We start from the raw sequence: 15,184 nt of genomic DNA, 5'->3' as shown, positions 1-15,184 counted from the left end.
ATTATAACTCACTAGAGGCCGCCCGCGACTTCGTCCGCATGGAAACCCTATCAATCCCGCGGGAACTCTGGGATAAAAAGTAGCCTATGTGTTATTCTGGGTCTTCAGCTACCTACATACCAAATTTCATGGTAATCGGTTCAGTAGTTTTTGCGTGAAAGAGTAACAAACATCCATACATCCATACAAACTTTCGCCTTTATAATAGTAGTAGGATAACTACCCTCATTTTTACACAAGAGGTTAATAAATCACGTGTCTCATTTCAATACCGCGCTAGAAAAACCTTTTTTCAATCTGAAAATCGTACCATGAACAATTGCTCAGTAATTTACCCTCTATAAAAAAATGTAAATTACTAGTATAATTTACCATCGAATAAAAAATACACATTGTCCTAAGTACTTTAAGGATATGCGCATAGCATGTGAATTATCATTAAAAAAAGTATAATAAGATCGACTATTGTGTCTATGGTCTCATCAAGGATAACTAGTTTTTTTTTTTTTTGTTAAACAATGAGGTTGTATTGTATGTAAGTTTCCGTGATTAGGTAAGCTATGTAAAGCAGGAATATCATCACCTGATGTCAATAAGTACTAGATTATTATGAAAACAATGGTTTACAAGGGTACTCGTATGTACGACGACTATTAATTATTATGTAGTTCTAGTATAGTATTTCAAATAGTACTTACCATATTTGTTCTTAACTTAAATATACATGTCAAGTCTTTATCGATAACGGGATAGATAGAGACTAAAAAGACTGAAGACTTGAAAGCCACGTTTCGCTTCATGGCTTAATGGTGGATTTAAATTTAGAGATAGTGACAGGTTGCTAGCTAATCGTCTACAAGTTTAGATATCTTTTCCTCAATAGATTTTTGCAATATGCACAATAAGAGAAACTGCTAACAAACTTTGTTTCTAAATAAACGTCAATATTAATGTTTCGTAATCTGTTTAGGAACAAAAACACCTGACAAACTATACATCGACATTATTACTATTTTTAAGAAAACGTCATAAGCGCAAACAATGCCTTCCAAATTGGATAACCAAGAGAATTTTGTCATTTCCATTACACATAATTCTAAAGACGGTGAATCACGCTCATTTTCTGAAAAGTTGCATTCCCACGACCACGGTTGAAGACTTTTGACTTTTCCGCCCCGTTGCCCGCGCCGTACTAAGGAACCGCATGACTGTGTGTGAACTATATAACCTTAACAAAGGCATATTACACCATGGGAAAATTCGGATTTAAATATTACGATTAAATGATTCATTGACATTATGGTTGAAATGGTAAGGTAAGTGGCATATATTATGAGGTAGAAAACGAATAAACGTTTGACGATTGATAATGTTTTTGTCGTGATTTATATATTATTCTTAAGTAAAGAATATTTTTATTTACTATTTCATTTCTTTTTCCTCCTCCTCTTCCTCTCTGGAGAAGAGACAGTTCTCCTGATATGATTTTTCAGAACGTTTAAAGATTATATTAATAAATATGTGGTGAAACTTGTAAATAGTTAATATATGTCATTTAATGGATAATATAGGTTGTTGATTATAATTTCCGATGAAGCTGAGTAAGCGAATGAACATAAAACTTAGGCTTTGAAAGAATGAAGACACTGGACGCGGGGTGCCGAATTATAGCGGCAAAATTTGCTTGAAAAGGTGAAAAAGACTGACCTTAATGCTAAAAAGACTAAACAAACAACTTGCTGAAACAGACTGACCTTAATAAGATGACGCACATCCTATAGTTATACAGGTTGGAACCAGCTGTGAACCGCTTCCCTCAATACCGACAGTGATGATGTTATTAGTAAATGGACATTAATATTATTATTTAATTTATTATTATTATTCAATGTATGTATTAAAATGTAATTTTTTTTGTGTCAACAATATGGGTCTTGTTACCTGGAATAAATGATTTTTATTTTATTTATTTATTTATTTTTATTAAATCTAGGTTTTTAAAGAATACACAAAGTGGACTCCGGGACATAACATCCAGGCTATCAAAGACAAAGTGGACTCCGGAGCCGAAGCAAAGCGAAGGAATTTGCTAGAAAAATTAAAAGACACTGACCTTAATATGCGTCATCCTATGGTAGTAAAGGTTGGAGCTGGCTGTGAACCGCTTCCCGCAATGTTGGCACTGATGAGGCTTCTCCCCCGAATGGATCCTCCTATGGGTGTTGAGGCTGCTCGACGTGCTGAACCCTTTGTTGCAGACCATGCAAACATGGGGTTTTTCACCTGGGAAAAGTAGTCGTATTTATTTCATGAAAACATAGCGTGTATTTGGACCATAATACCACGAAATTTACTAAAATGATGACCCTAATCCAAGCTGTTGATCCTGTGTTGTTTCGTGTAATTAACTGTCTTTGTTCTAGATCGTGGTCATAGTCAGATCTCGACCTGCTCCTCAGAAAAAAACGCAACAAAGTTCAAGACTAGAAGAGTTGAAAGATTGATTCACGAAGGCCCCGCATTGTATCATTTAGTCACAATATTTCATTTGAAAATTTTGACTGTTAAATGCATTATTGCATTAAAGATTATATCCGTGTGCTGTATCAATATTATTTTGTGTGTTTATTTTATCAAATAAATGAACTCATGATACTTATAGGTATATTGAAATCTATAATCTATGAAGGACTGAAATATGTAAGCCTACCTGTATGTGTCCTCATATGCCTCTTCAAAAGCGACGGCCTATCAAAAGCTTTTCCACAGACTTCGCAAGGTAACAGAGCTCTTTCTGACTTCGCCGGCCTCCTCTGGACTTTCGGCGTCATGTCTAACAGTTCATTCGATGATCCAGCTGATGATGACGTCAGAGAATCTCCTGATACTGATTTGTGTTCGTCTTCTGCCCCCGATGGTGGGGATATGGGTAATAATACTCTTGATAGTAAGGACGTTGATAGGTCTAAAGGTGAATCTGTGGACAAGAAAATATCATTAAAACTTTGCTTCGGATTTTTTTTCCTCACGGCAAAGTTCATTTATAATTGAATTCCTAGCTTAAAACAAACCTACCTTGGAAATTCATTTTGGAAGCACTATTATTAGTGCTTACTTTACCTTACCTTTAACACCCAAAAATATATGCAATATTTGGTTTAGTATTAAGATTGCCAGATTTTTCATTACTGTTTCCCTTCCCGTGCTGATTGTAAAAGTCAGTCGTAGTAAATCATCTCCATTTCATCAACAGCCAATAGCCAAACGTGACCTTAAATTTACTTTTGACTATAAAACTCTATCTTCGCCGTAAGAAACAAAGACGTCATTATGTACATACATACATAGAATCACGCCTTTTCCCGGAAGGGTAGGCAGAGACTACATTCACTTGCCACGATCTCTGCATACTTCTTTCGCTTCATCCACATTCAAAACTCTCCTCATGCAAGCTCGGCGGTTTTGGGTACTCTTGACCTATGTATATCATATGTATGTGAACTATTCTATAGAACACTAGTTAAGTGGTTAAAGATAAATGTATTTATAGAAAATTCAAATCTTAAATCAAAACGGACCGCGAATACGATCTTGATCCAACAAATAGAGTAGGCCCGAGACTAACTAGAGATTGTATCGGCGACCCATCTGTCTTCTCACCGCGCTATATCGAGAGGCTGCTATCTTGAAACATCAACTTATGCACATCCGGTGGAATAGAAGTACTAATTAAACTTCTATTGGTTTAGCGATTCGTTTAACTGAATTGTGTTTATGCGACTAAAAATGTAAGGGGCGATTTTGGGGGTTAGCCATCAAAAACTAACGGCCTTAATATTTTTTGATGTCAAAATTGTTAAGTGCCTCTTTATTTTATGATAAACATTCTTACTAGTAATACAATATACCATTCTTAGTATACACTACTACGTCTATATGTACTCGTAGTAGAAGTATTCTCTAATTACATACATACATATGGTCACGTCTATATCCCTTGCGGGGTAGACAGAGCCAACAGTCTTGAAAAGACTGAATGGCCACGTTCAGCTATTTGGCTTAATGATAGAACCGAGATTCAAATAGTGACAGGTTGCTAGCCCATCGCCTAAAAGAGGAATCCTAAGTTTATAAGCCTATCCCTTAGTCGCCTTTTACGACATCCATGGGAAAGAGATGGAGTGGTCCTATTCTTTTTTGTAATAGTGCCGGGAACCACACGGCACTAATTAATAAATGCAAATTACCAGCTTATTTACTTTTAAAAATGCCTTTTAATATCCTCCACTGTATTTTGTCACGTACACCATAGTGTTCCTTATTATTTAATACAAAATCGTTCAATAATGTAGTAACTAACTGATAAAACAGGCGTTAAAATAAATAATATACACATTTTGCACAGCTGCAAAATGTACCTAACTCATTTCATTAAAAGAAATGCACTTAATCTATCTATAGTCGGGTATCTTACGCAGTATTTTTACACATCTCATTGACGCGGCGGCTTCTTGTAAAGTTCTTCTGGATGTTTGGAGTAATCTTATCGTTTCGCCGATCCAATCGCTTAGTACTGCAAACGACGCCGCTAGCTATCGATTCACTTGTACCGGCTCTAAATATATTCACAATTTTAATTCGCGAGACAAATTAAAAATGTTCTAGTTTCATACCCAAAATAACGGCGAAACTAATTTTTAGTCTATGCTGAACGATGCCCTTCAATCTTGAAGAGAGTTTTGGCTCTGTCTACCCCGAAAGGGATTAGGACGTGATTACATGTGTGTATTTTCATCATCCTACGATATGTCTGTTTAAATTAAAGTGGCAATGTAGTTTTACATACAAACATTACATATAATCACGTTTATATCCTTTGCGCTCTATAGACAGAACTAAGAAGTCCAGCTTTATGGTTTAATGATGAAATTAAGATTTAAATAGTGACGTAATAGGTTGCTAACCCATCGCCTTAAAGAAGAATCGTAACTTTATTAGCCTTTTTCTTTAAATAATTTGTTCATATCATTTTTACAAAATAAGGATTACATATTTTTCCTCTCTGCATTTCAAATTGCAACACAAAATACATACTTCTAAAGTTATACATTTGCTTTTTTATTATTTTTGCATAAATAAACATAGATAAATTAGTATCATTTTATGGTGCTATAAAATCAGTAACGTCAAAATTATAGCACCCGTGAGAAAGGTATCGTAATATTATGAATCATTCAATCATCTTCATTAGTTATAATTATTTCCGTTCGTATATTTTATCTAAATTATACCTAATGAAAGCAGATTGACTAAGCAAATATACAAGGAGAGTGTGAATGGGAACGTTGGAGTTGGAAGGCTTAAAGCAATATACTTACCTTGATCAAATCGGGAACCTCTTGGCGAAAAGTCAGGACATAGTAAAAACCGACAGGCTAGCATGAAGAGAGTTATGCATTTGGATGAAGCGAAAGAAATATGCAGGAAAATGTAGTCTCTGTCTACCCTTTCACGAAATAGGCATGATTTTATGAATGGATTAATGTAATACTTTACCTTAAATGGAAGTAAGAAGACCATAATGAAATTAAAAATGAAAAAATACAGTTTTGATGACAAAGAAAAATATGCAATTTATAATTATAATACGTCTATTATACGAAAGTTGTATACTTTTCTATGTGGCCCACTGTACCCACATACAGTATAACAATGCTAATCTCAAGTTTAGAAAGGTTTGCCTTTATTAACTTCTACAATAAGCGCGAGAAGACGAGTAGCCGGCATACATACCTTCTAAAATAGAATCCATAGTTTGTCTATATAAATTGTTCCTCATTCTGACGAAGAACATTTCCTCAGGTCTCTCGGGAAGGTAGTAGACCACCAGCTCGGTGTGAGCTGACACAGGTTTCACTGCTTCGTATACAGGCTCCCCTTTAACTTTCGTACAGACTAAATTTACCTGAAACAAATTAAAAAATATATTTGACAAATGGTTTTTTTTACGAAAAATACCTTATCGGTATAATGTTGAATTCAAATTTACATTAAAAACATTTTTTTTTGTTTCGTGTGATTCATATAACATTTTCAAAATTATTCCATTCTTTTTCCGGTGTACATATTTCAAAATTTATTTTAATGAATGCTTTAGTGCCCCAAAATTCTACTCTATTGACGCAGCGCAGAAGATTGATATGACAAATTGCAACTGTGCATCCCAGAAGTGTCAAATTCTACGTGTCAATTTATTTGCCGTGCGCTCCACTAATTATGGGAAATGTATGCGAAAGTGCTTGAAAAATAATAAATAAACAAACATATTTTCCCATTCATACTACTAGTGAGTTCTTTTTTAATACATTTTTAGTGCTTTTCGAAGATTGAGTGGGATAATTATTTATTTATATGGGAATATTTAATTTTTATTTATTTACGTGTGTCAAGGACTAAAGAAATTTGTAGAAGGGCACTACATATATTATATCTTAGACCTACCACATATGTTAATTTGTTAAGTACTTACTTGAGGTCCATAATTCTCCGAGACCCTGAGGAATCGAACCCAGTTACAATGCCGCACTTGGACACCACCAGACGTGCACACTTCGTCGAAAAGACCGAACCGATGGCGTATCTGCAGACAAGAAAAAAAAACTTAATTATTTTCATAATCAATAGATTGAGATAGATTCTATTCTAAGTTTGAATATTTGTGAAGTTGACGTTGTTGAAGAAAATGCTGCAGTGCAGTTTGTTACCTCTTCTTCTGCACTGACGCCTTGAAAGCGGCAGTAAACTTAGTTTTAAATTATTTATTGGACGTCAACCAATGTTGTGAAACCAAAAGATTTGACAATTATTAAGCGATATGAAGTATCCTATAATAATGAATAAAAATTTTGAATTTGAATTTGACTTGACATAATTTTGTGCCCTGAGGTACGGTCGCGTTCATAATTGCAGTCATAGTTCGCAAAACTTTATAGCTTGCACCGCTGCTATCACTCACACATTCACACAAAATAACACAATAAACAACAAGTTGGGTAACCGGCCATCAAGAAGAGGGTAGTGAAAAAAAAAAAGGCGTCCACTAATCAACACAGCGACACGCCACACAGCGGAGATCCATGGTGGAACAGTACGAAAATAATGGCTTTATACCGACCAGAATATTTGCGGAACAGTTCGACACATCAGTGGTTACTGTTTTGTGTTTGCACCGTGAGGGACTACACCACAGACAGCCAGCAAGAAAGCCGTATTTATCAGAAATAAATAAGCAAAAACGTTTAGAATTTGCTCGGCAGTATTTGGATTTTGACTGGAACAAAGCGATATTTACGGACGAAAAGTTCGTTTATTTTATGTCATCACAACACGGTAGACTTCATTTATTTATGGCGAAGAAATGCAACTCGGTATGAAGAAAAAAATATTGTGCCAAATATGGAGTCTGGACACATATCTGTAAATATGTGGGGCTGGATGAGTGCTGCTGGACCTGGGGAACAGGTGTGGATAGCAGGACGCGCTACAGCTGCTCATTAAGTGCAAGTGCTGCAAGAAACCATGTTACCAACTGTGCGGTGTATTTATCCGATTGATGATATACCAACAATATTTTGTGCAAGACAACTGCCCTGTGCATCGAGTCCATATAGTGCGTGAAAGGTTCTGCCAATTTATATTAAAAGTACTAATTACTTAGATAGTATTTTAAGGACAGCTTCAATATCTTTTCTTTATGAAAACGAATAATTAAGCTGTAACCTTAATAACAGGAGATAAGTAGATGATACAATTAGTGTAATATTCTATATATGTATAGCTTTATATAATCATCAATATGTAAATAAAACTATAGGTAAACTGTTTCAATAAAATTTACTAATTTTAATTATTGAATGTTTTATTTTGCTCCCTCTTGTTTAATATTTCTTGCTGATTTCCGTGTTTGAAAACACGGGTATTGTAATTCTTAGATATCAGTTAGTTGGTTAGTCAGTCAGTTACTTAGTTCAAATGGCCACCTTGAAACATTAAAAATTGTCAATAACACTAAAATAGACAAAAAAATCGACAAAATGAGAGACGACGATATTTCGATCGACAATTATCGGGCCCAGTTCGGCCATCGTTGATTACCGTCTCTTTCTGTTTTGTTATGTTATATGTCATAGAATAATAAACTCTTTTACTTAGTAATCATTGGTATTAAAGACCGTATTCATTTGAAGGAATATTTATTCTTTTAAATATGCATGTGTGTGTGTATCTAGTGGAACCACAGTGCACGCTATTTTAACCCGTAAGAATTTTAAAACTATGACTGCAGATATGAACGCGATCGTACTTTGAACTTTGGAATAGGGTCACACTGATGTCGTAAAAGGCGTATAAGGGAATAGGCACATTTACATAATACAGCTTTTATGATAATCCAATATGAGTTCGGTTCCCCTGCAAAGATATCAGACGAGAAAGGCTTCGCATCTATGATCATTGCCAAAAGATAATAGACGCGTTTATATGAATGAACAAAAAACTACTATTAGGCTTACTCTTATCGAAACAGTCTGAGCTAAGATTAAACAGTTTTAACATTGTCTATGTTAAACAAGTCAACCGCTGAAATGCAAGCACATTTCTTAAGTTAATAAAGGAGTCAGATATGATAAGCGTCTGAGTGCAATATGCATGACCACATTATCATAACTGGATGCAAATTACTTGCATTTGTGTAATAGGCCCATAGACTGTTAGACTGAATGCCGTAGATACGGCGGTCATAGGCTGAATTAGATTATCTTTATTAAATTGTTATGCTGGTTCGGTATGTAAAATAGAAGACTGTTATTATAAGGATTAATATTCGATTAATTTCCAGGTTAAAGTATTTGAGAAAATTCATAATTTCTCTCAATGTTTGTCATCATCATCCTTCTGCCCCGTCCGTAGAATGATACGCGCGACGCCATTTTTATCGTACGAAAAACTATCGCTATAATAATAAATAGCGATAGCTTTTCGCACGATGAAAACGGCGTCGCGCGTGCCTTACTACGTGGCCTGGTGGTAGTCTTGTTTGCGATTACCATACTAGAATCAGGAAGGTATATTTTTTTTCACAAAGCGATCCTATCATACTACATATGAAACTAACCCATATTGAATCATGGTTACACCACCAGTTGCCTGAATGTGTAGATTTCCACACGATTTTTTCAACTCCGTCGGTAATTTTTTCAATCACAATCATCAGTTAGCACCCAGACTAATGTACTGTACATAATACAAAAAAGATTCATTCGCGTATGGCCTAGGTAGGATTGGAATCTTCTCCCGCCTGTGCATCACACATTTTATTCGGACACCTTATCGATTCGACCACCTGCCCTCTTGATCATCTTAATTTAACTCTTATTCTATAAAGATGAGTGGATCATTTTATAATTTAGCATATCTGAGGTATTTTCAATTAGTCTATGAGCGGTGCCTTTCAAGTTTGCGCTCCACAGGGCATCCGTAATGACGTGCAAAATTGCACAAATATGAATGTATGAGAGCCGCAAGATTCAATTCGCTCTGCAATTAATGAGATGGCTACTTACCAGGTACAGTCGACAAAAAAAGATTTGTTTATTTAATCAAGAAAATAACCGAAAATAAATGAAATAGTATATATAGCATGTAATCTTGAGATTCTTTTCTTGACAGTACGCAAGTAATGTATCTCCTAACATCTCTGAATTTTATCATTTATATGAAAAAGTTGAGGAATTCAAATGAGTATATATTCGAGTCGAAATCTGACTTACCCAATCAAAAATAATTTTCAAAATGCGATCCATGGACTCTTATCCAAAGAGATAAGGAGGATGTGACAAGTATTAACACCAGGTGGAGAAAGAAGATGTGATTGAGTGACTATTTGCTCCGTCTGCCCATCAAGGTAATACATATATACATACATACAGTCTATATTCCTTACGAGGTAGACAGAGCCAACAGTCCCGAAGAGACTGAATGGCCACGTTCAGCTGCTAGGCTTAATGTTGGAATTGAGATCCAAATAGTGACAGGTTGCTAGTCCATCGCCTAAAAAAAGGATCGCAATTTTATAAGCCTATCCCTTAGTCGCCTTTTACGACATCCATGGGAAAGAGATGGAGTGGTCCTATTCTTTTTTGTATTGGTGCCACACGGCACTCAAGGTAATGACGATATATTTGTTGAGATAGTTGTAAAACCGAAAAACATCGATAAAATTTTCTTGTGTACAATAAACAACTCTCCTTTAGGGTCTTCATCCACCAAAACAAAACGCGACGATCCTTTAAAAGGTGCTTCGGAATCAGCACACAAAGGTACAAAAACAGGACCACGAGCCCTTATAACGGTATTGTGATTTATACGGCCTATTATTCTAGATTTTTCGGTCGTTTTTGACTTTCACCGTGTTTTAGATTGGGTAGACGTTGCCTTGGAATAAACCCGGTCGCGGTTGTGTTGAACCTTACTTATGGTATGTTACAGTTTAATGCGATTCCCGCGATTTTTTTTTTTTTTAATTCTATTCATTTTGTTATTTATATATTAATTTCCATACAAACAAATAGGATAAAGTGAAAAAAAAATACTCATCGATACCCCGTGATTCCCAGCACTAATAGAAAAAAGAATAGGACCACTCCATTTCTTTCCCATGGATGTCGTAAAAGGCGACTAATGGATGGAGTCTTATAGCCCTGAGCTTCTTCTCTTAGGCGTTGGTTAGCAAGCTGTCTCTGTCAGATTTTTCAAGATAGCTGGCTCTGTCTAGCCCGTAAGGGATATAGATGTGATTATACCTACCTACCACATCGATATACATTCTTCAGCTGACCAGAATGCTTATAAAAATGAAAAATTTAATATGATTTAAGTAATTTTCAAGTATTTTTTATTAAATACAAAAAAATACAGGTACACTTGATATCGTTCAACGCAGCCGTGCGTCAAATTTAATTGACGTCAATTTGGCGGTCCCAACGTCACCTGTCAGTACTCCAGCTTAAAATCAATATTGAATGAAATATCATACATTTATAATACATTTTCATGTAGGTTTTTCATTAATAATATGATTTTTTTTTTAATTTCAGCACTTCTTTTAACTTCATCGAGAAAGTGAAACGTGGCATGAATGAACAATGTAAATTTACATCTCCATACATAGAAGTAGTATTTTTGATTTTGAAATTTTGTACTTTTAATTTTTCTCTCAAAGCAAATTTTATGTCCGCAGTGTACGATGTTGCCTTACTAGATATTCCTTGAATAAAATATATATAAGGAATACAATCATAAATAGCATTAAAGAAAATGAGTAAATTATTAGTGCCGTGTGGTTCCCGGCACCAATACAAAAAGAATAGGACCACTCCATCTCTTTCCCATGGATGTCGTAAAATGCGACTAAGGGATAGGCTTACAAACTTGGGATTCTTTTTTAGGCGATGGGCTAGCAACCAAAATTCTATCATTAATATATTAAGCCAAATAGCTGAATGTGGCCATTTAGTCTTTTCAAGACTGCTGGCTCTGTCTACCCCGCAAGGGATATAGACGTGACTATATGTATGTATGTAAATTTTTCTCTCATTGCAAATGCAATACAATCATAAATAGACATGACCATATGTATGTATGTAATAGCATTAGTGTAAGAAAATAAGTATATAGCTTTATACACTCGCGTACACAATTCATCTTTAAAGTGAATTGGTTTAGTACAAAAGGCGTACAGCCGTGCACGCATGTAATTCGTTTGACGCCCTCGGCATTGCTTCTGTTAGATCGTGATAGCTCGCGGTGTCCACCGCTCCCTCGCAATTGTAAAGGTGTCTTCAACCTTTTTGCCTTCATTATGTTTTATATTACCTCTTTAGTTTGTTTGAATTTTTGGATAATGAGCTGTTTTTTCGTCGCTTTTATTAGAAACAGATATTCGTATTGCGATTAATAGGATTTGTAAATTACAGTCGAAACATATTGGTAAGAGTACACCTTTTACTACATATGATAAAAAAACACATTTTCCGTTTCGGAAATGTGTGAGTGCCACAAAATGCTTAAGGAGACGACATGCCAAAATTTTAAATTTCTTGAGCTAGCTGTTAGGGATGTGCGTGCTTTGATATTTTATACAGTCAGTCAATCAGATTTATCTATTTCTTTTAAATGAGAACTTTCAGGTTATATATAGTCACGTCTATATCCCTTGCGGGGTAGACAGAACCAACAGTCTTGAAAATACTGATAGGCCACGCTCAGCAATTTGGCTATAAGATAGAATTAAAATTATTAAAAAACAGAATCCCAAGTTTATAAGCTTATCCCTCAGTCGCTTTTTACGACATCCATGGGTAAGAGATGGAGTGGTCCCATTCCTTCTTGTACTGGTGCCGGGAACCACCTCCTCCTACCATTGCCAAAAAGTCATTTATAAAGATACTGTTAATGTTGACTAGGGATTAAACTTATTTGGCAGTCTTAACTCTTTGAATCCAACATCTGAGAATAAAAAGTTCCTAATGATTACAACCTAAACTTGTAAGTTGCTATAGAAATAGTGAAAGTAATTTAGTCAATGTAGCCGCACCTTTAACGCACGTTTTACACTCATAACTCTCTTGAGTGGCTTTAATCTGACAGGCTAATATGATACTGTTTGGATTGCCCTTTTCTTTATAATAAATCTGAGATACTTCGTAGACTAGTTTAATTAGATTTTGAGCTATAAATTACATTGCTTTAAAATTTCGTTGGTTTCAACGTGTGTTCTCTTTATCTCTCTCAATCACGCCTCTTTCTCGGAAAGGTAGGCAGAGACTAGGCATAGACTTAAACTATAGCCCTGGAATCAGTGTTCTGGCCATAGACATCGGAATATCTTCAACTGATCAATCGTACGATATCTTCACGTTTTAAGTTTTTTTTATTATACATACATACTTATAGTCACGTCTATATCCCTTGCGGGGTAGGGTTAGGTAGGCTGAAATTCCATGTTGAGCTGTATATTTCTTCTACATATGTATATTGTGCAAAATCGTCAAAAATCTTTATCTGCCGTGTGGTTCCCGGCACCAATAAAAAAGAGAATAGGACTACTCCATCTCGTTCCCATGGATATGGTAAAAGGCGACTAAGGGATAGGCTTATAAACTTGGGATTCTTCTTTTAGGCGACATACTAGCAACCTGTCACTATTTGAATCTCAATTCTATCATTAAGCCAATTAGCTCAATGTGGCCTATCAGTCTTTTCAAGACTGTTGGCTCTGTCTACCCCGCAAGGGATATAGACGTGATTATATATATGTATGTATGTCGACTTCATAATCTGCGCGGGAAGAGATGTGGCTAGCACGCACAATTTTTTTTTCCCCTACTAGAGCAGAAACAGGGAAAGACAGTTATAAAAAAAATCCTTTGAGTGGGCGACTGTACTGGCCATTCATACTTCACTCTGAAGTAATAGTAAATTACTAAAACTATTCCATTCACTGTGAATACTTTACTGGGACCAATCAATGAATGATCATTTTTAAACGTAAGAAGAAAAACCAACTATTTTAAGCTATTCCTGTGACAGGCAACGAAAATAATTGTGAGAACTAATCGAACCGATTTGAAGATTTTTGTCTATTTGTAAATAAAAATATATTGATAACGTTATCAGTAAAATATTTGAAAAATTTTGACAGATGTGGGTTGAACCATTGTTTTCGGGTGTTCCAAGATTAAAAAAAAATATATGTAGTTTTTAATTTGCTGATATTTTGAATATAAGCAACATTTTTTTGTACTAAAAGTAATTTATCATTCATCAAAAATTATTTTAAACAGAAGCCAAAATGGACGTCCGGGCCTCGGGCGCGAATTTCTGACAACCACATGCAAGTCGGTTAAGGTACGGTTTTATTAATGCGACTACTGTGAATTAATTTTGCAGAGTCAGTAGAATTTAGTGCTTTTATATTTTAGTCTATTTCTGCAATACCCATACCCAGATATAGAATCCTACTTTCGTTTTCGAAATCGAGAATACCCATACATATATCCTTAAGGATTATATTTTATTTGTCCAATGTAATAATCGTTTATAGTGCTAACGGAACTACACATTACGTGATTATGCGTCGTCGCCTCCAGCTATTATTTACCGCACTACCAAATTGCGCTGTTCGTGCGCTTGAGATGAATTATGTTACGTATGGCTTGTTAGAATACTTATTTCAATTTTTTTCTTAAATTTTGCTAAGTTACCTACCTTTCTGTCTCTTCTCCTATATCAATACATGATCTATTATGTGAAATTTTCCCTTACATTTTGTGGAAATTAGAAGAAGCTCTTTGAAGTGCAAAATCCTGACTTACCGACTTCAGGTTCGTGATCACGTCGACCCCGGGCTCCTCTCTGAGTGGCGATAACGCTATCGAGACTAATGCCAGAAAGAGCACAAGTTATAATCAAAAGTGTAATAAAATTATTAAAAAAATGAGGAGATAAAATAAAAAAATTAGTCTTAATTGACAATTTATTTACTGATTCAACTAAACCAGTAGAGCACGCGCCCCCAACAATTGTTTCAGAAATGGCACAACATCGTGAAGGCCGCGGGTGAACCATAATAACGCAGTATTACTTGCAACTGGGCACGGCTTGACAGTGTCATATGTTATAAACTGTAGCGATTTATATGCGGTTTCAATATTAGTTTTATTGGTGCCTGCATTTACTCTGAAAAACAAATAAAAATATAGGTTTTGCGTTCGTGAATGCGTAATTAATTATAAAGTATAGCCAAAACCACTGGGCGTAGGAATCTGAAAATTTTTACATGTTTGTTTTAATGTAATGTTGCGCTATTTCCCGAAATTTTAAAGGAAAAGGGAATCAATTGCCTACCATCGTTTGAACAACCTATTCAATGTTCTTTCATCTTATAATTTACGAGTATGCAAAAGCATTTTGCGCTACTCGTAATTCACTCGATGATCATAAAAATGGACTTAAGATGTTAAAAAAATCAACTGTCATGTCACATACAGTAAAAAACTTACGTAATAACGACTTAGATAATTTTTTACTTTTCATAGCCGCTTTAGCGAAATTTGGCTAACTTTCA

General features: G+C 35.3%; 1 protein-coding gene across 1 annotated transcript in view; it reads right to left on the bottom strand.

The window, feature by feature from the left end:
• LOC106130871 (zinc finger protein 177) overlaps window positions 1-15,184 on the bottom strand; it is a 68,094-nt gene that overhangs the window by 19,782 nt on the left and 33,128 nt on the right. The window contains exons 2-5 of the mRNA XM_013329805.2: window positions 6,530-6,640; window positions 5,794-5,965; window positions 2,711-2,977; window positions 2,114-2,283 (exon numbers count right to left, since the gene is read on the bottom strand). Of these exons, the coding sequence (XP_013185259.1) occupies window positions 2,114-2,283; window positions 2,711-2,977; window positions 5,794-5,965; window positions 6,530-6,640 (720 nt within the window). The remainder of the gene's footprint in view (window positions 1-2,113; window positions 2,284-2,710; window positions 2,978-5,793; window positions 5,966-6,529; window positions 6,641-15,184) is intronic.

Source organism: Amyelois transitella, chromosome 14 (assembly GCF_032362555.1).
Source record: "Amyelois transitella isolate CPQ chromosome 14, ilAmyTran1.1, whole genome shotgun sequence".
Lineage (NCBI taxonomy): Eukaryota > Metazoa > Arthropoda > Insecta > Lepidoptera > Pyralidae > Amyelois > Amyelois transitella.
Note: the sequence above shows the minus strand (reverse complement) of the source record. Positions and strands in the feature narration are given on the sequence as shown.